Source organism: Rattus norvegicus, chromosome 3, assembly GCF_036323735.1.
Source record: "Rattus norvegicus strain BN/NHsdMcwi chromosome 3, GRCr8, whole genome shotgun sequence".
NCBI classification, from domain to species: Eukaryota; Metazoa; Chordata; class Mammalia; order Rodentia; family Muridae; genus Rattus; species Rattus norvegicus.
In genome coordinates this window covers 75,023,869-75,048,105 of record NC_086021.1, presented here as the reverse complement: position 1 = coordinate 75,048,105, position 24,237 = coordinate 75,023,869, and the positions used below count along the sequence as shown (strand labels likewise).

Here is a 24,237-nt window from a genome sequence, read left to right as displayed (position 1 = left end):
TTTAATCTCTGCACGTGGAGGAACAGACAGGCAGGTCTCTGAGTTTAAGGCCATCCTGGTCTGCAGAGTGAGTTCGAGGACAGAGAAACCCAGTTTCAAAAAAAAAAAAAAAATGAAGACAAACCAAGAAGAGGAAGGGGAAGAGGAAGAAGAAAAAAATGGAAGGAAGAGGTTGACTTCAATCTCTAGTGGACTAATGGCTTTTTAATAGCTTGTTTCAATCAACCTTCCCTATCAACGGATAACACAATCGTCAACTAATATTAGCAAGACATTTGTTACAAGGAAAAGGACTCAGTGTACTAGCTCAATGTGCTAAAGACTGTATATATAGTAACTCGTTTCAATCCTGTAACTGTGAAATGCACGAAAATAATCTTAGATACATTTTCAACTTCATCAACCTTTTACTCCTTTTAATAAGGAAAAAAGAAGTCATCCTACCTATTAAAGGCATTCTGGCATTTTAAGTACTGGATCTTGACTCCTCAAGATTGGGGCGTGCCGTGAATGGCGGCACACACCTTTAATTCCAGCGCTCTGATGCAGAGGCAGGCAGTTCTCTGTTGGAGGCTACCTAGTCTATGGTTCCAGGCTAGCTTCGGACTTGTAATGAAGCCGGGTTTCAATATAAACAAGCAAATAAGATTGTAAACGCGTCCAACATTTTCTCTGTTTTTAAGAAGTTTTAAAATGGGGGTTGGGGATTTGGCTCAGTGGTAGAGTGCTTGCCTAGCAAGCGCAAGGCCCTGGGTTCGGTCCCCAGCTCCGAAAAAAAAAAAAAAGAAAGAAAGAAAGAAGTTTTAAAATGTGTATAGGTGGTTTGCCTGCATGGATCCCTGTGTACCACAGCCATGCAGTGCCTTCAGAGGCCAGAGGAGGACCTCAGATCCCCTACAACTTCAGTTAGAGATGGTTGTGAGCCATCTGTGTGGAATGAAGACAGGTCCTCTGGAAGAGCAGAGTGCTCTTAATGGCCAAGCCCCTTTCTTTACTTTAAAAGAACACACTTTTTTCTCATCTTAAAATTTTATTTGATTTGTTATTTTCTATGTGGGGAAGGCTGGAAGATAAATTTCAGGAGTCGGTTCTCTCTTTTGACTGTGGGTTCCAGGGTAACTAAGCTACTAAGCTTACCTGAGCCATCCTGCCTGCTTTTTTTTTTTTTTTTTTTTTTGGCGGGGGCGGGGGGCGGTCTACATAGTCTTAACTGGCCTAGGACTCTCTGCATAGACTAGACTGGCTTTGAACTCACAGAGATTCACCTGTCATTACCCTTTCAGCATATACTATAAAGCGTTAAGTCACCATCGCCTACATTCCTGTATTTTAAACACTTCTCTATTTTCTACATTTTACTATTGGGCATGCTCTTGTCTCATATCTTGATGGTGATGATGATGATGGTGGTGATGGTGGTAGTGGCGGTGGTGATCATGGCGGTACTGGCAGCGGCGGTTATGGTGGTATTAGGGGTGCAGTTCAGTAGTAGCTTGCCAGGCATGCACAAAGCCCTGGGGTCAAATAAAATACGACTAATATTGGCAATAATAAAGCCATCCAAGCTTATTAGGCATCGATCACCTTCACTCTTCTTTCCCAATTATTATTTTTAAAATTTGTTTCTATGTGCCTACTTCCATTTTTTTCACAATCCACAACTTCTGTTTCCAGAGTAACAAGTTGCTTAGCGTTTTCTACATTTGACACAACCATATTCTTTATTCGTTGTGTAGCCCTGGCTGGTCTGAAACTCACTTTGTAAACCAGGCCGCCCTCAAACCCACAAAGATCCTCCTGAGTGAGGAACTAAAATGTACACTATCTAATGCGACATATTCTTTCTTTTCAAATCTCTTTTGACGTTTCTTTTTCTGGTTTCACTGACATCCGTAGGTGCTAAGAAACTCGATGCCTCAGAAAAAAAGGACACGAAGTTAAAGCCGAGCAAGCGAGCGTTCAAGTGGAGAAGGAAGCAGAGGTGGGTGTAGACCGCTACTTTCTGAGGCGTGGGTCACACTGGCCTGGTGTCCTATACGCCTTCAACTCTTTCCCTATCTCTTAGGTACTCAAGACAAAACTGGCGTTCCCAGACTTGGTCAGGGCTGGTGGTGATCAACAACCACCGCTTCTTCCGATGGCGCCCATGCGGACCAAAAAAATCACTCGTCCTCGTCGGAACCCCGGAGCTCCACAGAGGTTGCAGCTCGGCGCCCGGCAGAGGGCGCGCCTGCGCGTCAGCACTTCCGGCGTTGCGGTGAGAGGCCGGGAGGACCAGCTAGCAGCTTCGGTGTGCTTTCTTGGCGCTCCTAGGTTCCACGGGCGGCAATCCCCGCGAGGCCCATGGGATTCCCTCGCTGAGTCCTTAGTAGTCCGTCCCGGATCCTACTCCCTACCCTCGCTTGCACCGCTGTGGAGTTTCGGGTTAGGTAGTCTTCCCTGCAGGTCCTGTGCTGTTAAGCCCCAGGAGCCCAAACTTTAATGAGAAAACGATGAAGAAGTTAAAGCTTAAGGAACTAGAGAGTCGTCTGCAAGAAGTGGATGGATTCGAAAAGCCCAAGTTACTTCTAGAACAGTATCCCACTAGGCCGCACATTGCAGGTAGGGTGGCTGGTTCATCGTGCCCTCTTTGGGGTTGTTTCTGTCCAGTTCGTGATGAAATGAAGTAATGATTTGGATATAAGAAAGTTCCAGAGAAATTCCACACCTTTAGAGAAAGTAGGTTCTTTTGACATTGCGACATAGACACTCCCAACCCGACCACACTACTGTTTTTCTGAGTGCCCATTACCATTATCAGCTTTTTATTGTTGCTCTCACCACACTGGGTTCTGGAAGCAAGGAATTTATTAGTCTTGTTCACATGTAACTTTTCAGTGTCTAGAGAGTCAATCTTGCTACCAGTTAGGAGCTCACTAAGTATTTGCTTAATACAGATAAATTTCATACTGAAGTCAAGGACAAGGATTTCCGTGTTATGTCTTTCTGCCTTAGAGACAAATACTAGGAAGCAGAGTTTTACATGCTTGTGTACAGTTGAGGAAGCGTTTCTTCACAAATTGCCTCTTGCTTGATGCCAGAGATTGATACTGAGAATGTAGGAGAGAACACAGCAGAATCCATTCGTGTGTAATGCCCGTTACCAGAGTAGCAGGGAAGACTTAGCAATACTCCTTTTGTTGGGAGTACCTGCAATGGGGAATCTTTTTCAATTCCAGAATAGCTGTGTCTAAGCTGCCAATAAAACTCGTGGGTTAGGTAGACTTCCCTGCAGGTCCTGTGCTGTTAAACCCCAGAAGCCCAAAGTTTAATGAAAAAATGAAGAAGTTAAAGCTTCTAATGGGTTTTAATTCTAAAATAGTGTCAAATCACCAATCAGATTTGCAATAAATTGTGTACAGATTAAGGCTAGTCTGTTATGTATTTAGTTTGTGTAGGTTCGTGTGTGTCTGCATGTGTGGAGGGTAGAGGTCAACATCAGGTGTTTTCCTCAGTTGCTCTCCATACGTTTTTTTGAGCCAGGGCCTTACTGTATTTAGAGCTTACCCATTCACCTAAACTGGTTGACCAGCAAGCCCCAGAGATCCTTCTGTCCTCTGTCTCTAGCACTGGGTTTATAAGACGAACCACCACCCCTGACCTTTTACATTTGAACTCGGGTTCTAATGCGTTCTGAGTGAGTACAATACAGACCGAGCCAGCTACTTACCATGAAAGTCCCTGGTTTTCTCAATGTGACTTTTTACATCCTTCTGGTTGTAGGGTTTGTAGAGAAACCTACTTTTTAAAAAGATAAAAATTAGAGGCCAGGTGTGCTGGAACATAATTTAATCCCTGAACTTGGGAAGCAGAGGCAGGTAGATCATTGTGAATTCAAGACCAGCCTGGACCACATAGCCAGGCCAGCTAGGGTTATATAATCAGACACTGTGTCAAGATGAACAAACAAAATAATCAGTTCTTTCATATCTAGTTTGTAATGTGCACTTGATATGAGTTCCAGAGCCTGGTGCCTGTGGAGTTCAGAAGAGGGCATTGGATCCCCTGGGATTGGAGTTACAGGTATTCCTGAACTGTCAGTGCTAGGAATCACATCCAGGTCCTCTGCAAGGGCAGAAAGTGCTCCTACCTGATGAGATAACTCTTAGCCCTATAGAATTTTTGTTTGTGTTTGTATTTGTTTGTTATAAATAATTATAAATAAATGTTCTCGGGTCGGGGATTTAGCTCAGTGGTAGAGCGCTTGCCTAGCAAGCGCAAGGCCCTGGGTTCGGTCCTCAGCTCCGGAAAAAAAAATAAAAATAAAAAATAAATAAATAAATGTTCTCAATCCTAGGACATCAGTGATGGCCAGCAGTCTTTCTTGAGTTCAGATTGCACAAGGAAATCCTCAGACATCAGTGATGGCCAGCAGTCTTTCTTGAATTCAGATATGCACAAGGAAAACTTGCTAGTGTTATTCCATGTTTAGGAAAATGAGTATGTGGGGTTGGGGATCCTGGGTTCAGTCCTCAGCTCCGGGAAAAAAAAAAAAAAAGACGAAAATAAGTATGTGAGAGTTTTGTTTTTCAGAACTCTGATCTCAGCTACTTCTGCCCTGATCATTGGTTCTGTGATCAGGTTTGTTATAGATTATTAATATGTATATCTATTGATATTCTGTCTAAGTTTGGGTGGGGAGATGGCTCAGCAGTTAGGATCAGCAGCTGATCTTCCAGAGGACCTGGGGTCAATTCCCAGCACCCATATAGCAGCTCACAGCTGTCTGTGACTCCAATCCCAGGAGGTATCTAATGCCCTCTTCTGGTTTCAGTGGGCACCAGACACATGGTACACATCTATGCTGGCAAGACATAAAAATAATAATACATATAAAATAATATTGAAAAATATTATCTCTAAGTCTCTACCATGGATGTAGAAGTTTGTGATACCTGTATGATGATGATAAACCTTTGCAAATAAAGTCTGGGTCCACCTGTTGTTTATTTTGTTGTTCTGTATCCACTTGTTTATTATTTGTTTATTATTTATTGCACAAGTCTCAGCCCTCGGTCAGAGATCTGAGGAAAACTTGTGAAATTGGTTATTTTTCTTCCATTATATGGGTCTTGGAGATTGAACTTGGGTTGATAAGTCTGGCCTTGAGCACTTTTCCTTCTTGAGAGCCATGCTGCTAGATGCAGTAAAATTTCAAAAGTTTTGGAATGTAATAGAGTTACTAAACTTATATTCTGCCTTAGAATTTAATCTCTTATAAAAATATCTCAGCACTAAAGGAAACACTGCATCTACGCATCTTTGCAGAGCACTCGTTTTGAACAGCTTTGTCGGTCTGGCATTACCAAAAAAAATTGGACATAGCCCCATATTATTTGGGAGCCACTGGTGTATGTTAACTTCTTTTGTGCTGCCTCTTCCTAAACACCGAATTATTACATTGTATCCTTAAAAAATAAACTGGAAAACAAATAATATGGAGCTACATGTCAGAGGAGGGCAGATTACTTTAGAGCCCTCTGCATTAGATGTTAATAGTCAGCTTCCTGACATATGCCCTAATGCTGTTCTGATTGGTTGCAGCATGCATGCTTTATACAATCCACAATACATACGACGACATTGAGAGTAAAGCAGTTGCAGATCTAGGATGTGGTTGTGGAGTACTCAGTATTGGAGCCGCAATGTTAGGAGCAGGGTAAGTGACCATTTTTTACTATTTGGATATGGTGTAGCTTTAATCGGTGTAGATAGGATCAATTGCACTCTATTCATGGGACTTTGCAGGTAGGGTGAGGGGACAATAATTTGATACTGAGTACATTTTTTTTCGGAGCTGAGGACTGAACCCAGGGCCTTGCGCTTGCTAGGCAAATGCTCTACCGCTGAGCTAAATCCCCAACCCCTCTGAGTACATTTTGAATAGACTGAACAGTGAAAACTTATATGAAAGAAATCAAATTTTTGATAATAGCAACTATCCACTTACACTGGCTAGGCTAGAAAGTCAAGCAATTTAAAACATCATTCAATCTTACTGTTAATTGGGTTGGAAAGTGCATGGTAAAATAACTACTATTGTTTTCTTACTAGGAACCTGTAAGTCATCTTTTTTATTTTATATTTATAGGTTGTGTGTTGGATTTGACATAGATGAAGATGCACTGGAAATATTTAATAAAAATGTGGAAGAGTTTGAGTTAACAAATGTCGATATGATTCAGTGTGATGTGTACTCATTATCTAGCAGAATGTCCAAGTTATTTGACACAGTAATTATGAATCCTCCCTTTGGGACCAAAAATAATAAAGGTTAGTAATAAAAGTGTAGTATATTAGTATATTTATAGAGCAGTGATCTGGGTTCTCATTTTTATTGCTACTATTCATCAATCACCTTTATACTTATTATAATTCAAATATGATATTTGATTGGAGTATTTGACTTAACTTGTATTTTACAGATTTGTGTTAATATACACTATCATTTCTGATTAATAATTGGAATGATTTGATTAGTCTCTATGCTTCTGAAACTTTTAAAGCATTATATTCTTTTAGAACCTGGATTTTCCCTTTTGTTTTTTCATCGAGGGATCCCCAGGGGCTGAAATGGAGACCTCACACATGTTGAGCATATGCTCTCTACCACTACGCCGGATACTCACAGCTTCTGAAACTTGTTATTAATGCCTTCCTTAGGGTTTCAAAATATGCCCACAGGGATTTACTGTGATTATTTTTGTATGTGCAATGGGCAAGGTGAGAAGGAGAGAAAAACAGCAGTTTACAGCCTATCCCCACACCACAAAGATTATTTTGACTACTTTGCATTCACTATTCTCTCCTAAGTCACTCAGAATATTAAAATTAGCCCTATTTTTTAATCAAACAGTCTAATTTGGTTTCGTCAGATTTTTTAAAAGATTTGTTTGTTTGAGACAGGTCTCACAGCTTTCCTCAAACTGTGCAGACCTAGCTAGCTTTAAACTCAGAGATCCTTCTGCCTCCACCTTCTGAGTGCTGGAATTAAAGATGTGTGGTATCACACCCAGCTTAAGATTTATTTTAATTTTGTGTATAGGTGTTTTTCCTGCATGTCTTTGCATCACATATATGCAGTTCCTAGAGGCAAGGACATTGGGTCCCCTGTAAGCCACAATGTGATTGTGAGACTCAAGCTTAGGCTCTTTATAAGAGCAGCCGGTGCATTTAAACAGTCATCTTTGCAGCCTATGGTGGTTTTAAAACCTTTTATAATTATCTACGAGAGTTTAGCCTACGTTTATAATTTTGTGTGCATTCCTCAAGACAGGTGTCAGAGATACCTGGAAGTTGGCATCTAGAATTAATAGATGGTTGTGAGCTACCGTGTGAGTGCTAGAACTGAACTCAAGTCTTCCTGGAAGAGCAAAAAGTATCCCAGCTCCAGCCATTGTTTTATCAGAATATTTAATCTTGTACCTTTATTTTTTTTTTTTTTTTTTTTTTGGACAGGGTTTCTTTGTATAGCCCTGGCTGTCTCACTATTAGCTCACTTCATAGACTAGGGTGGCCCTGAACTCAAGATCGTCCTGACATTGCCTCACGTGTGCCATCACCCTTGTACCTGACTTATTTGTACCCTTTTTGAAGAAATAATTTGAAGAAGAAATTTTGGAGTTTGGAAAAATGCTACTTAATTGTATTCATTTAATCTTCTCTGCTAAGAAGTACATAATATAAAAAGATATTTTCTTTTTTTACTCTTTACAGGGACAGATATGGCTTTTCTGAAGACTGCTTTGGGAATGGCAAGAACAGCAGTGTATTCTTTACACAAGTCCTCAACTAGAGAAGTAAGCTCATTATTTTATTTTTACTATTTTAGGTGGCCCACACACAGCTTTAATCCCAGCGCTCAGGAGGCAGAGGCAGCCTAGTCTATGGAATTAGTCAAAAGAAGGAGAAAATTCATGTGTGTCTGTCAGTGTTCACCTTTTCTACATTACCAGTTCAGGATGAAAACCCAGGGAGGGAATGGTGACGCCTAGAATGGGCTTTGTCTTTCTTCTCAATTAACATAAAACAATCTTCCTGGAGAGATAGCTTGAGGTTAAGAGCACTTGTTCTTACAGAGGACCCAGGTTCACTTCCCAGCACCAATATGGTGGCTCTCAACCATCCATAACTCCAGTTCCAGGGAATATGATGCTTTCTTCTGACCTAGGGCACTAAGAATATAGACTGCACAACTCAGGCAAAGCACTGACGAAACCACCCACAGGGCAAACACTTACTCCCTTAATGAGATTCTCTTACCTAGATTCTAGAGTGTATCAGATCATTGGGCTGAAGAAGTCACTCAATTGTTGAGTGCTTGCTACATTTGCAGGGCTGAATTCAGCTCACGACAGTGGGTACTCCAGCAGCTCCAGGGACTGTGATACCTCTGGCTTCCAAACAAACCTGCACCCACTCAGTATCATACAACCACATGTACACATGTGTGTACACAGAGAAACTGTGTATGTATAGTACTCCAGAATGAGAGACATTGAAATCTGTTATATACATATTAGCCTTATTGGGAATCATCTTTAATTGAAGTCAAATTGATAAAATAATTTTCTTAATAGTTTAGGCTCAAATATTTCAGATACTATAACTTTTTGTCTATGGTGTCCTGTTTCATATCTCTCTCTCTTCTCTCTCTCTCTCTCTCTCTCTCTCTCTCTCTCTCTCTCTCACACACACACACACACACACACACACACACACACACACACACACACACACAAAGGGCTGGAGAGATGACTCAGTGGTTAAGAGCTCTTACAGACATGGTGGCTTACAACCATCTCTAATGGGATCCAGTGCTCTCTTGTGTGTCTGAAGACAGCGATGACAGTGTACTTATATACAAATAAATCATAAAAACCACAAAAAGAGGGCTGGAGAGCTGGCTCAGTGGTTAAGAGCACTGACTATTCTTCCAGAGGTCCTGAGTTCAATTCCCAGCAACCACATGCTGGCTCATAACCATCTGTAATGGGATCTGATGCCCTCTTCTGGTGTGTCTGAAGACAGTGACAATAATTTTAAAAGTCACAAAAAGAATATAGAATTTATGTAGGGATTAGACTTAATACAAATGCTACTTTTTATAATTTATGGAATTTTAGGAATCTTGACAGATTTGTGAGAAATAGGTTGTGATATTCATTGAGTGCTGAGGCTGGTGAGATTCTCTAATAGTATATGGTTTGTTATGGTAGAGATGTAAAAGAATAGAAAAGGGCTAGAGAGACGCCTCAGTGGTTAGTAACAGTAGCTGCTTTTGCAGAGGACCTGTTTTTTTTTTTTTTTTTTTTCTTTCCTTCCATCTTTATTAACTTGGGTATTTCTAATTTACATTTCAAATGTTATTCCCTTTCCCAGGGTTCCAGGCCAACATCCCCCTAGCCCCTCCTCATTCTCCCCCCATTACCACCCACCCCCCAACAATCAGTTCACTGGGTGTTCAGTCTTGGCAGGACCCAGGGCTTCCCCTTCCACTGGTGCTCTTACTAGGCTATTCAATGCTACCTATGAGTTGGAGTCCAGGGTCAGTCCATGTATAGTCTTTGGGTAGTGGCTTAGTCCCTGGAAGCTCTGGTTGGTTGGCATTGTTGTTCATATGGGGTCTAGAGCCACTTCAGCTCTTTTAGTCCTTTCTCTGATTCCTTCAACGGGGGTCCCGATCTCAGTTCAGTGGTTTGCTGCTGGCATTCACCTATGTATTTGCCGGATTCTGGCTGTGTCTCTCAGGAGAGATCTACATCCGGTTCCTGTCGGCCTGCACTTCTTTGCTTCATCCATCTTATCTAGTTTGATGGCTGTATATGTATGGGCCACATGTGGGGCAGGCTCTGAATGGGTGTTCCTTCAACCTCTGTTCTAAACTTTGCCTCTCTATTCCCTCCCAAGGGTATTCTTGTTCCCCTTTTAAAGAAGGAGTAAAGCATTTGCATTTTGGTCATCCTTCTTGAGTTTCATGTGTTCTGTGCATCTAGGGTAATTCGAGCATTTGGGCTAATATCCACTTATCAATGAGTGCATACCATGTGTGTTTTTCTGTGATTGGGTTAGCTCACTCAGGATGATATTTTCCAGTTCCATCCATTGACCTAGTTTTAATTCTGGTATCCACAAGATGACTCACTCCAGTCCCAGGAGATTCAGTGCTCTCTTCTGGCCTCTGAGGCACCAGGCACACATTACACAAAGACAAATCATAACAAATAAAATTTACTTACTCTCATCTTTGCTGATTGGTATTGCCAATTACATGCCTCTTGGGGAGGGGGGTGGCAAAATTATCAGTGTCACTTTGTCAGATTTCATTGTTTCTTTTTCACTTAGTGCAAAATTATTTCCATTAGAGAAGTAACTTATGTGATTGATCTGGTGAGTAGTATGTACACTGGAAAGAGTTGTCCTCAAATATTAAAGCAGTCCTCTATTGTGTTACAGATAAACCTGCTATAAAGCTTGTAAAGTCCCTTCAGTATTACTTAGAGCATACACTGTTCCTGGCTTACCTCAGTTCCCACACTACAGACCAATGTGATGCAGTACTTGACTCATAGTTTAGATAAATTTAATGTAATTGTTTGATAAAAACAAATTATAAAAAGTTTCCTGGCAGACAGTGACTTGGTATTTAATTTTTACCTCATGCAGCATGGGGAGAATTTGCTTCCTTGTTTATAGACATAACAGAGTAGAACAGGTAAACCTGAGTCTGCTCTTTTGTTTATTCCATTTTTCCCAGTAATTCCTTTACATCTCTACCATAACAAACCATATGCTATTAGAGAATCTCACCAGCCTCAGCACTCAATGAATATCACAACCTATTTCTCACAAATCTGTCAAGATTCCTAAAATTCCATAAATTATAAAAAGTAGCATTTGTATTAAGTCTAATCCCTACATAAATTCTATATTCTTTTTGTGACTTTTAAAATTATTGTCACTGTCTTCAGACACACCAGAAGAGGGCATCAGATCCCATTACAGATGGTTATGAGCCAGCATGTGGTTGCTGGGAATTGAACTCAGGACCTCTGGAAGAATAGTCAGTGCTCTTAACCACTGAGCCAGCTCTCCAGCCCTCTTTTTGTGGTTTTTATGATTTATTTGTATATAAGTACACTGTCATCGCTGTCTTCAGACACACAAGAGAGCACTGGATCCCATTAGAGATGGTTGTAAGCCACCATGTCTGTAAGAGCTCTTAACCACTGAGTCATCTCTCCAGCCCTTTGTGTGTGTGTGTGTGTGTGTGTGTGTGTGTGTGTGTGTGTGTGTGTGTGTGTGTGTGAGAGAGAGAGAAAGAGAGAGAGAGAGAGAGAAGAGAGAGAGATATGAAACAGGACACCATAGACAAAAAGTTATAGTATCTGAAATATTTGAGCCTAAACTATTAAGAAAATTATTTTATCAATTTGACTTCAATTAAAGATGATTCCCAATAAGGCTAATATGTATATAACAGATTTCAATGTCTCTCATTCTGGAGTACTATACATACACAATTTATTTGGTGCTATGTAGGAACACTGTTCAGAATGTTCAAGAGATGAGGAAAATGAGGTAGTTAGGTGCTAAGTAGTAGGTCTGGAGTTCCAAAGGCCATGGTTTTCTGTTGACATCGATCTCTGCCAGATACTCCCAGGATAACTATTATTCACTACTGAAATAAAGTTACTTTCTGTATTTTGCAGGTTTTGATGGATTTCTCAGTTTTTAATTATGTAATTCGTTTCTGACTATAAACACTGAATTCACTGTTTCTGGCTTTTAGCAGTGTGCATATTAAGTGTCAGTTTAAAATCACCTAACCATCAGCTCATGGAAATATTATTTGTCTTAGCATATTCAGAAGAAAGCTGCCGAGTGGAAAGTGAAGACAGAGATTATCGCAGGTAAGCTAAAGGTCAGCCCTAAGAGGCTCTTTAGCAGGCCAGCAGGCCAGCCTACATTTTTAAAGTTCTGAAGAAAAAATCTATCAGGTCTGGTAGTTAGTTGGAAAGACAATAAAAACAGGGTAAACATTTACCAAGGTCTGCCTGCATCCCTATTTATGTGTTTTATTTTCTTTCTTTTTTGGATCGGGGTGGTGTTGAGAGACAGGGTTTCTCTGTGTACTAGCCTTGGCTATATTAGAACCTACTTCATAGACCAGGCTGGCCTCAAACTGACATCTGCCTTTGCCTCCCAGTGATAGGATTCAAGGTGTGTGCCACTCTCCAACCCTGCATTTTCTTTAAAAAAAAAAAAAAAAAAGTAATGGTGGGGCTAGTGAGCTAGTTCAGGAATTAAGACCCCTGGCTGCTCTTCCAGAGGTCCTGAGTTCAATATGGTACTCTTTTGGCAGTAAATGTATATGCAGACACTGTACTCATATATTAGAAGTAACAACCAAATGCAGCAATACCTAGGTAATTGGTCATCCCAAGCTTATAGAATACTATCCCCAGTAAGTGAAAACATGGTAGGACTGGTGTGAAATTCACTATTTGAAAATGCCACCAATTTATGCCTGATATACAGAGCCTTTTTCTTTTTTGGTGAGAGACAAGAATATAAACCACACACTGTAATTATAGAAATGCCCCTTTTCTTCCTTTTTACTAAATTAAATTTGCCAGTATCATAACTTGAAAAATGTTGGAAGGTAGAGATCATCTGCTAAGTCTGAGAAGTTTGAAATAAATCGTACAATAAAGACTGGGGATGTGGTAGTATGCTTAGTCTGCCTAACGCCTCGGGATTAGTCTCTACCATGAGAGATGGGGAAAAAAATGTGCAGTGAATGGCATTTTTGTTTTGTTTGTTTTGAGGTATGGTCTCTCTGTGTAGCTCTGGTTATCCTTGAATTCACTATGTACCAAGCCTTGAACTCAAGAGATCCTGCCCGCCTTTGCTTCAAGAATCCTGGGATTCAAGGCACTGCACTGCCATTCTATTTTTTACATGATAAGTTTACCATGAATTTGTCCTGTGGTGTTAAAACATTTGTTCATAAAGACCTGTCTTCCTACTGTATAAGTGTTGTCAGCTCTTACATAATTTCTGTAACAGAAATCAATACACAGCCAATAGCATACTAACAGTCTAATAATACACTAATAAAGAATATTTGGCATTCCACAAGTAGTCATCAGACCACTAGCTTTAACTGGAACCTAAAAAGAGAATTATAGTCTCCGTTCAGACCTACTGAATTAGCCTGCAGTTCAACAAAATTGCCAGAGAACCTGATCACACATTATAATGAAGTTATCCCCTACAGGATTAGAATTATGTTGGAAGGTATGAAAGACAGTGAAGTATAGAGGATTTGTTATAAATTAGAAAGGAATGTGAAAAATGGTCTTTCATTTTGATAGTGGAGAACTACCATTAAATTTTGAAATAAACATGGATATTTTAATCACCTATAGATTAAAATATTCTTTCCATAGAACTTATTTTTCACTTGTTAATCCTTTTTTTTTTGGAGCTGAGGACCAAACCCAGGGCCTTGCGCTTTCTAGGCAAGCACTCTACCACTGAGCTAACTACTATTCTCCATAACCTCAAATTTTGGTGTAAATTATCAAAACATCAGAAACACCATGTCCAATTAGACAAATCGGTTTTTGAGGATATGTCCAAAGTGAGAAATATAGAATGCTATGCATACCAGCATTTACTATCTTAACTGTGAGTGTTTGACTTGTTTCACAGAGCTTCGATATGACCTACCAGCATTATACAACTTTCATAAAAAGAAATCAGTAAGTTCTCCAATTGTGGCCTATGTATATTCACTATTCAAAAGTTTTGCAATGGTCATTTCCTCTTACCAAGAAAGATGGGTAAAAAGAAAGCCAGCCCGAGGGGGGGAGGGGGGAGGGGGGAGGGAGAGAGAGAGAGATCGAGAGATGGAGATCGAGAGGCAAGTTAACTGTGGGAAGGGCTTGTATCATAGTAGTCAATATTCTAGTTGAAGTTCTTTGTGAAAAGTTCTAAGAGAAACAAAAGGAAAGAAAAACAAAAGGAAGAAAGAACTATTGGCTATTTTTATACAGTATATATTTTACAAGTCTGTACTAATACATTCTCATATTACAAAGGCAATTAAGAGGAAGAATCTTCCTTTTCATATTTTAATCATCCAAACACAAACAGAACTATACATTTTAAAAAACTTTCATTTGGATAACAACAAAAAGACAAGTAAAACAAAAAACTTTTCCTTTTATACAGGTGGACATTGAAGTGGACCTAATTCGCTTTTCTTTTTAAAAGCTTCTGAAGACAAAAAGCAGCTTAAAACCTAACTAAGGAATAAAAACACTGCTTACTAAATAAACTACTTGTCTCTAGCACCATTCTCTCTTTTCTTATGCTTTGATGCGGGTTCTTCTCTGTCTCTTCCGTCTCTTCCTCTTTTCACTGGTCCTATTACAACAAAGAATTTTGTTAAATTCAGTGTAAGCACTGTTCTATTAATAACAATTACAAGTATAATAACTTCCTTTAAAAAAAAATAGCATCTTCCCTTCAAGGAGAAAAAGCGTTCCTTGAGTATTCTTTCCTTTGATCTCTAAAGTTATCTTTTAATCAGCCTCTGACTTGTGGAACAACACAAACAAGGGAGATGGTACTAATTCAAGAGTATCAGTTACACAAAGAACACCATCTTACTAAATATAGATTTCTCTCCCAAAGGAATCAGAAAAGACTTACCACGACGATGATCATCATCATCAAATCTTGTCCTCCTTCCTTGAAACTGTCCTCTTCCTTTGGGTGCCCCAGCATAAGCAGGTCTATTACCTTTCCCTCTTCCTTTAAATCTGCGAGCTGCTGTAAAAACATGACTTCCTTTAAATCTGCGGGCTGCTGTAAAAAGATGACTTAGAACTTTAATCAAGATGTTACGTGTGCTGAAAACGAAAATGAGGTAAAGTTAATTCATGAAAAAAAAAGAGAATTACCATGACCTCCTTTTGACTTCCATTTGTTCAGAGATTCTTGTTGATCATCTGTGATTTTTTTCATTGCATCTTTTTCTGCATGTCCTTCTAGTACTTTCCAAGTCACTTTTTTGTTCCTTAACAGTAGGTTACCATTATTTGCACTTCTGGCTTTCTCAAGTGCGTCCTTAGCCTTTTCTTTGAAGAGAATTATTCCCTACACATTAAAGAGAAAAATGAATATTTCACTCTTTAGTTTGTAGCCTGACAATTTCTTTACTACCCTCCACATACACCTACCATATCAGTTATTAATGTTTTCAATGCATTTTACTGAATATTAGGAAGGAACGCTTTAAAAGTAAACTTTGGTCACCAATACCAAGTTATTTATACTACTATTAAAAAGAAAAGCATATTTTTTGGTTCATCAGTAGGATTAGGTACTTATGCCTTTTCATGATGTGGTTCTTCTAAAATCTTGTTTCAATGTCAGCATATTACCCATCTGACATGGGGGGGAAAAGGCATCACATCCAATAAAAGGACCAAAGACAAAAGTGACTAATTAGGAACTATTTTAATCAACATACTTTACAAACTATTTTCATACTAGTTTTTAAAAAACTACTTAATATTTTTTTCTTCTAACAGATAACATTTTACAGACTTTTAAGGTAACTGCTAATAAGGACACAAATATTTCCAAACCTCTTTTGCTCCTCTGACAAAGTCAATCCATTTTATTTCACCATGATTTGAGAAAAGGAAGTGTAAATCTTCTCTACAGGTCTGGTCATCCAAGTCACCTGAAAACTTCAGTAAGCATCCCATTTTTCCTTCTAGAGCTCTCTATAAAAATATACAAGGCCATCAAAGCTTTTTTTAAGTGCAACCTCACCAAAATGGCTCAAATCATTCTATACCTACATAGGAAAAAGAGACATCAGTGCTATTTTAATGCAGTTAAAACTGTGTATTCTTCTTGGCTTTAGTTTCTTCTGTATGTGATGGTTTAAGATATCTATCTGTTAATAAGTAATAATACCAGATAATAGTATTTGTGTAACACTAATGCAATACACTTAGAGAGACACTCATACATACTCTCTAAGAAGTCCTCACATGGTGCTAGAGGCCTAAGTGGTAAAATTGGTATGGGCACCATGAGTACCAGCATACACACTGGGCATGACATGCCTTTCTTAAATCCCAGTAAGTGGGAGGCAGAATCAAGTGTATTTCTCCAAGTTTGAGGCCTAAATCATCTACATAGCTAATTCTAGGCCAGCTAGATTAACACAGTAAGACATCTCTATATAAATAAAAACTTCTAACTTAAATTATCTTGTGTTCTAGTTAGTAATACTTACTGTTTCAGTACTTCCTGGTTTGTGTCGTCCTTCATGTTCTCTAAAAATAAATGTGTTGTGATTATAATGTGTTTATACTACATAACCTTACACATTATCACCAACCCACTTAATCAAAGGAAGTCTTTACTATTTTTTTTTCAATCATATAACACCAGCAAAAAGCCTCCGGCTTATCAAGGTATCTTGAGGCCAACATTTTAATTACCAATAAAGACAGAGCCATTCCCACTCATGTCAAAGCTCATCATCAGCTTGTCCCAGAATGACTAGTTAAACTTGTCAAAACATGAAGAAATTTAAATTTAAGTATGTCACAAAGAAGTCCAGACTTACTGTTTAGCTTTTAATTTAGCTTCCACTTTGCTCTGCTTTCTTTCTTCATTTTTTTTTGCAAAGTAATCTTCCCTGAAGAACACAAAACATAGGGTAAGCTCAGAAAGACTGGGAACTGTTTTTTCTCTTTGGTTTTCAAGACAACATTCCCGGCAAGTCTTAGCTGTCTTCTAGAACTACCTCTGTAGACCCGAGATCCACCTGCCTCTGCATCCTGAGTGCTGGAATTAAAGGTATGTGCCACCACTGCCCAGAATGTCTTCAGTAAGTTTTTATTTTATGTGTATGGGCATTTTGCCGTGCATGTATGTACCATATGCATGCCTGGTACTGAGACCTAAAGAGGATATCATATCCCCTAAACACTACAGTTATGGACAGCTGAAAGTTGTTATATGGTTGCTAGAAATTGAATCTGGGCCCTTTGGAAAAATAGCCATTACTTGTAACCTCTGCTGTATCTCCCTAGCTATCCTCACTTTTATTTTAACATACAAGAATGTAGTTTAAGCCTCAAATCTTTTATACTACATGTATGTTAAAAACAAGTTTATACAAACTGAAAAATAACCAAACATGAGAACCAAACATTTCAGCATTCTGATAACTTCTACTTTGCTTGATTATCTAAGTTTTGGATGCAAAATAAATACTAAAACATTTTTTCTCATTAGTCACTAATAATGAAAAGGTATTAACAGGAGTAGAGAGATGGCTCATCATGTAAATGACCTGCTGCTAAGCCCAACAACCCAAGTTTGATCCTAAAGACCCATACAAGTAGGTAAAAACATTTGCTGCACAGGACTGATGACCTGAGTTCATTCTCTGGAATGTATATAAGATAGGAGGAGAGAAGTGACTAGAGTTGTCCTCTGACCTCCATCACACACAAATACCTCAAGACAATGAAAATAAGTTTAGAAAGGGTTCTAAAAACCATTTTCACATTCTCAAAAGAGTATTATAATTACCACTGAACAAACACTATTTCAGAGCATACTGAAAATAGTACTAACTATGTGGGGGCTGCTGTTTTTTATCTTACTCTAGTGTACTAATTCCAAATAACTCTGGCCTGAGGAACACAAGTGAAAAGGCTTACTTGAAGAGTATTAGCAGATTAGTGTCTTTGTACTTCTGGCCGGGGGTGTCCACAAACTTCTTTGCAGACTGAATACTATCAAACACAGCAAATATTGACCCCTACAAAAGGACAGATAAAGATTTTCCTTAAAGTGATATTTCACAACTAGAAAGTCTACATCAAATAATCATACCTTAAATGTTTTGTGCAATGTTCTTCTCATCTGAATATTCAGTATTTGGCCTTTATCATCTAGCCATTCTTTTATATCATCAAGGGTGGCATCAGTTGGGAAGCCTTTCTGTAAAAAGTAAAAGTAGTACAAACAATTACTCTTGGGCAAACAACTCTCCCCAGAATAAACTGACTTATTTTGTCTCAAAATGAAGTCAGAGCTAAGTTTCTTTCTCTCCCCACTCTTAATTGTTTAACAACCTTATTCTCTAGTGCAATAAGGTGATTCACTTGAGATTTGCTCCAAAATAACTCAGCTGGAGCAGAGACAAAGCATCATTTACATGTTAGGAACTTTTGAGGTTTTACAACAGTACTTAACACTATTCAATCTACTGCCTTGTTCTTAAAGCTTTCCATTATGCATTTAGAAATTAATATGCCAATGAAAATTACTATAGAATTCAACTATTATAGTTTATCATGTGAACAATTTAACATTAACAATGATAAAGAACTTAGAAAGACAATGGCAAAAAATAATAAACCAACTGGCCAAATGTGATTCCTGAGCATTTCACTCTGTGTATTTTCTTTCTAAATAAAGGTAATATGAATACACTGTGGAAACACTTACAATATAAACAGATCTATTTTTCACATCATTCTTATACTCATCCGTCACTTCAGGGAGTGGTCTGCTTGGTGATCTTCTAATTTTAGTTTTGTCTGCACTCACTTCCATGAGATTTGCCTTAGATTTGCTCAATGCTTGCACGATTACATTAAAGTCTGTTGTCAGTCGGTTTAGCCTGAAAAGTACATACATAAAAACATTGTAAACAGCAGATTTAGTAGTAGATCTCAACAATAACAGAAAACTTTGATGACTTTAAAAAAGATTTTTGGGCTTATTAGCCCTAAAACTAGGGTAGTTCAATGACAACACATGCACAAGTTCCTGGGTTTGATCCCAAGAAACGGAAACAAACCAACCAAAAAGACTTACCTGTTGAATTTTATCATTGTTTCCAAAGGTACCCAGCCTTCATCCAATTTGATCTGTTCTTTTAAAAACTTGTCTCGTGGCAAATTGAAGTCTCCAAAATAATACTGTGAATAATTATAATGTATTTCAGAAGATAAAAGCATTGTATAACACTGAGTTCAATCATGGAATGTTCTGAAAATGACTTTTTTACACTTTAAAAATAGGTTAGAACTTGAAAGACCTAAATATTTTCTCTTAATAGACCATACTAAAGTACATAGAACACAAATCAATAGAGAATACTAAAATGTGAGTGAACAAGTTAATTACCAGAATAGAAAGGCTCACAAATATAATTAAGATCTAATATATTTTAAAGCTTCTTTTTTAGTCAATGTGGAAAAAATAAATTGAGGACTTGGGCTCAATCCTCAGACAACATAAAAAAAGACATTTATTAAGATTTTATACATTAAGAATGAAGTCAGGTGTAATACTTTATGTTTGTGATTCTGCATTTAGGAATCTGGGGCAGAATTTCATCTCAAAGTCAAGAGAGCCACCTGTCTACCTTCCAGGGTTCTGGGATTAAAAACATGTACCACCATACTCAGCCACTTTTAAAAATTATATAAACACGGGTTGGGGATTTAGCTCAGTGGTAGAGCGCTTGCCTAGGAAGCACAAGGCCCTGGGTTCGGTCCCCAGCTCCGGAAAAAAAAAAAAAAATTATATAAACACATACCACAAACACAAAAAAGTCCAACATCATTACTAATCAAAACTTAAAATGCCTTCAATCTCAGCACTAGCTTGAGCCAATCAATGTAGCTCCTCCTAGGAATTCCAGCTTAAAGAAACCAGCAGGAGAGCTAGAGATGGCTCAACCTCAAGAATGCCTGCAGCTCTTCCAGAACACCTGAGCTAGGTTCACAGCACCCTTGCCAGTTGGCTCACAAGAGACTGTAACTACAGCTCCTGGGGATCTGACACCTCTGACCTCTGAGAGCCACATACTCATGTGCAGACAGACACACAATTTTTTTAAAAAGGTGGGTGTGATGGCTCATGCTCTTTAATGCTGGCACATGAGGATCAGAAGCAAGCTGATCTCTATGAGTTTGTGAATTTTCCCCAGGACAGCCCTGTATGCATAAGACAGGGGTGGGGTGGTGGGTGGTTGTAAGCAAGTAGTAGGAGGCCGGTTTCTAAATTTTTTTATAAAGAATATCAATCATAGAACTCTTATAGTTAAAAAAATCTATACTTTAGGGAAAATGGATTATTAATTATATATTATTGGTAACACAAAACTTTACTCCCTGAAAACATTATCTAAGGTTTGATAGGGGAAGAGGAAAAAATAAAATTAAGTCTATACGTCATTCTGGTTGGGGATGTTTAGGAAATCTGTCTCTGAGTTATTTTACTGTATACTTTATACTCTTTTTTTTTTTCTAATAAAAAAATTTTAGGGGCTGGAGAGATGGCTCAGCGGTTAAGAGCACTGACTGCTCTTCCAGAGGTCCTGAGTTCAAATCCCAGCAACCACATGGTGGCTCACAACCATCTGTAATGAGATTCTATGTCCTCTCCTGGTGTGTCTGAAGATAGTACAGTGTACTCATATACCTAAAATAAATAAATCTTTAAAAAAAAAATTTAGGAGCTGGAGAGATGACTCAGAGGTGAAGAGCACTGACTTCTCTTCCAGAGGAACCAGCTTCAATTCCCAGCACCTACATGGGTCTTATAATCAATCATCTGTTACTGCAGTCCTAGGGGATCCAATGCACACTTCTGGCTTCTGAGGGCACCAGGCATATACGTGGTACACACAGACATACATGCAGGCATTAACATCCATAGACATAAAGCACACTAAAAGTACAAACTTATTTTGAACATGGAGAATGAAAAGGCTTTTAACCTTGAATATCTCAAGAGGGAGAGATTTGAGGCCGTAGGCTGTGGGAGGAACATTATTCTTTTCTGTAACAGCTTTGCTATTGTTCCAAGCATTAAATAGCAAATAATCTTATCACTATTTCTACAATTATTAAGAAAACAGTTTTTTCCCCCAATGAACAAACAGAAGGGGATGGAGACGGCTCAACGGTTACAAGAAGTAGCTCTCTTCCAGAGGACCCAGATGCAATTCTTGGCACCCACAAGGAAACTCACAACTGTCTGTAACTCTAGTTCCAGGGGTCCAACACCTCACATGGCCATACATGCAGACAAAACACTAATGCACATGAAAATAATTGGAAAAAAAAAATCAAACAAGCTGCAAATGATAACACAGTGACTGAATGCCTAGCAGGCCTTGAATTTGATCTCTAGTACTCAGAAGGGGGAAAATAGTTAAAACCAAAACCAAAACAGCTAAGAGACTTAAAAAAACAAACAAACACCCACTAAACACTGATTATTTCATAGCATAAAAACAATTTATGGGCAATTTCCCATACAGTCCATATTGTTACTGACAACATTCCACCTTAGCCTAAATTTGAAATGCTAACAGGACTTTTGAAATGAACAATCTGTTTAAAAGCCATGTTAACGTTTTAAAAGAGAACTTACTAGGTAGAATAAACTATTATTTGACCAGAAGTACTTTACCACGGGATTTTATGCTAGCTTGTTAGACATTAGGCACACCATTAATTCTTCACATCAACTTACAAATTTTACCTCCATTTTACAGACTTGGGATCTGAAGTGGAAAATGGTTATGAGACTCTGTGACTCAAAAATAAAGCAACTCCTGTCCGTAGTGTTACCTTTGGAATGTCTTTAATTCGTGAGACTTCTACCTTTGTCCTAATAATATGATACTTTCATACTCACTCCAAGAATCAAAGCTAAGCCAGTTGTTTGAAAAAGCCCACATATCTGTTTTCATCTTAAAGCCCTCCATTTTCTTTTAAGAAACTTAAGTTTTACAATTTAACAACACAAGAATCATACCTCAATTTGATGACAGATTTTGGCCTCCAGAGCAGCCATTTTTTCGTTATCTCCATTTTCAGCCATTGTGGCTATCTGTAAAGTTTCTCACACTGGTAGGAAAAGGTTATTATTTTAATATAATAGTCAAGACAAGAAAATGAATAAAAATTATGTCACTTTTTTTTTTCAATTTCAAGAATTCCTAACCTTACATACTGTTTCCCTGTGAATTTTCTCTCATACATCTCAACAAAACAACACTTTGGATTATGGATGGAAAACTAAAGGTCAACAACCTGCTACTTCCCTCAAAAAATCGCATGCCTACTTTGTAACCAAACTTTTCATGTAAATGGTAAAGCAAGATTCAGAGAAAAAAGAAAAAACCTTCCACTTAACCACTCCTTAATCATTTCTAGCTTTAAAAGTATCAGCATTATAGTCTGCCAGTATATTTCTACAGCTCCCAATGCCACTTATTCACGTTTCTTTTCAAATTAGTCACAGCTGAATTACCAAAAACTTATTACTGGCAAAAATGAAAAAAGAATTCAGATATGAAGTTATGGGTGTTCAGACACTATATATTAGAATACAGGAAAAATGGGAACTGGAGAGCATGGATACACAAAAATTTTAAACTGGAGGCGCTGGAAGGGAAGGATGTGCTTAATGCACTAATACACTGGTTAACTCTATAGCCAGTTTCCTGTTTCACAGCCTGACAGCAATCCCAGAATAAAGAGGGACTGTGATACTGGTGTGCTAGAAATTACAAACCAGACCTTCTGTCTCACTAGCTTTCTGCGCTTTACTAAACCACCCAATCATATTGTACAAAAGTGTACAAGCTCATCAAGATTATCTGCAGCAGTTGAATATAGTGATGAGTACTGTTGGTGCATTTAAGAGACACTGTTCAAAATGCTGGAGGCTGCTGTTGAGACACTGGTCTTGTAATGGTAAATCTACGCAGTATACATCCCACTTCAGAATTTACTGTCCCAGGCACTGGTTTGTCTACCACCATCAACGCTCTATTTCTCATTACTAAAGACATATAGGTCAATAACGACCTATTTAGCCCCTGCAAGACTTCTGCGGCCTACCCAATTCAGGAACTGTTTCAGACTGAAGAGAATGGCAATGGCAGTTCTTAAAAAAAAAAAAAAAAAAAAAAAAAAAAAAAAAAACAGCGACGCTGGGAATATAATTGCGGCCACCACAGAACCCTGCAGCGTTTAACCATCCCTGCACCGACCATCCTAGAGACTTAAAAGGTCTGAAACATCTGCCTGTAGCCAGCCAGGAAAGGGGTGCAAGTAATAAACCGAAAGGACGCCGTGATGCGGCCAGCCTCTACCCAAAGGCCCCGCGAGAGCCGCATCCTCCCACACCGGCCCGCCGGGATCCCTGCCACGTGGAAAGCCCCGGGTGCCCGCATTTCTGACCGGGGCCCGCTCCGTGACCCCACCGAGGCCCGCGCCCCCTCGGGCCGCAGTCCAGCACAGCGCCACGGGCCGCGCGGCCCACGCGGCGCGGAGAGGAAGGTGAGGCCTGCGCAAAGCACAATCCTTTGTACCTTCTCCTCAGTCTCCAAGAAGCTCACCTCAAAGATTCTGATCCCGCAGTCACCACGGCTTCACGAACAACGACAGAAGCGCCTCTACTTCCGAGCGCCGGCGGGCCAGCCAAACGCGCTTAAAGATGGGGGCTTTCCCAGCAGTCCTTGCGGGAAGGTGGGCGTGGCCACAGGCGCACTCGCCCGGCGCTGCTCTCTGCGCACGCGCTGTTACGGCAGCCTCCCACAATCCTCGGAGTCCCGCCCCTTCGCCTGAGAAATTGTTAAATCGCTCAGCAGAATGTTGGGGGATGACGGGAAGTGTTTTTGTTGGCGACATTTGTTTTTAACGTACTTCTGGACAATATGTTCGAACCTTTCCTTCTTTCTTATGTAGTGCTTGACTTTTTCTTTTTTTTTAATCTTTTTTTTTTTTTTTTTTTTTTAGAGTCAGGGTTTCCGTACGTAGTCCTTGCTATCCAGGAACTCGCTCTGTAGACCAGGCTGCCCTCAAACTCGGACATCTACCTGCCTCTGCTGGAAGTGCTGGGATTATTAAAGGGGTGCGCCACTACGCTTGGCCTTTTGCGATGATTTTCATGTATTTGACTTGCATCGTGTTGTGGTTCTGAAAAAAAGACATACAGTTGCTTGGTTTCCGACAGGCTCTCCCTCTGAAGCACAAAAACTCGAAATCCTGCTTGCGTACATAGTGCTGGGACTTCATAGACATCACCTGGCTTTTGTTGCTCCTCCTCCTGCTG

At 39.3% G+C, this 24,237-nt stretch overlaps 2 protein-coding genes and 1 pseudogene across 9 annotated transcripts; 2 read left to right on the top strand and 1 right to left on the bottom strand.

Annotated features, from left to right (window-relative positions):
* The first annotated feature begins 1,746 nt into the window (after positions 1-1,746).
* Positions 1,747-14,501, top strand: Mettl5 (methyltransferase 5, N6-adenosine). 4 transcript variants are annotated; one of them, XM_063284401.1, is made up of 8 exons: positions 1,747-1,981; positions 2,066-2,601; positions 5,584-5,698; positions 6,131-6,312; positions 7,756-7,838; positions 11,900-11,951; positions 13,759-13,808; positions 14,281-14,402. In XM_063284401.1, exons 2-8 carry the CDS (start codon positions 2,493-2,495, stop codon positions 14,317-14,319), a joined length of 630 nt encoding a protein of 209 aa, XP_063140471.1. In that variant the 5' UTR covers positions 1,747-1,981; positions 2,066-2,492; the 3' UTR covers positions 14,320-14,402. The 4 variants fall into 4 exon arrangements, with proteins under 4 accessions (XP_063140471.1, XP_063140470.1, XP_038961654.1 ...); NM_001114181.1 differs by lacking the exon at positions 1,747-1,981 and having other exon boundaries at positions 2,275-2,601; positions 14,281-14,501; XM_063284400.1 differs by lacking the exon at positions 1,747-1,981 and having other exon boundaries at positions 2,228-2,601; positions 13,759-14,402.
* Ssb (small RNA binding exonuclease protection factor La) lies at positions 14,090-23,721 on the bottom strand. 5 transcript variants are annotated; one of them, XM_063284632.1, is made up of 12 exons: positions 23,522-23,721; positions 21,931-22,022; positions 18,973-19,076; positions 18,601-18,775; positions 17,983-18,090; positions 17,808-17,908; positions 16,703-16,774; positions 16,367-16,406; positions 15,705-15,845; positions 15,015-15,210; positions 14,764-14,940; positions 14,090-14,475 (listed from the first exon to the last, which is right to left on the bottom strand). In XM_063284632.1, exons 2-12 carry the CDS (start codon positions 21,994-21,996, stop codon positions 14,387-14,389), a joined length of 1,269 nt encoding a protein of 422 aa, XP_063140702.1. In that variant the 5' UTR covers positions 21,997-22,022; positions 23,522-23,721; the 3' UTR covers positions 14,090-14,386. The 5 variants fall into 5 exon arrangements, with proteins under 5 accessions (XP_063140702.1, XP_006234383.1, XP_006234384.1 ...); XM_006234321.4 differs by having other exon boundaries at positions 14,764-14,916; XM_006234322.4 differs by having other exon boundaries at positions 14,764-14,883.
* LOC120102101 (small nucleolar RNA U13) lies at positions 15,409-15,507 on the top strand (annotated as a pseudogene).
* Positions 23,722-24,237: the final 516 nt, after the last annotated feature.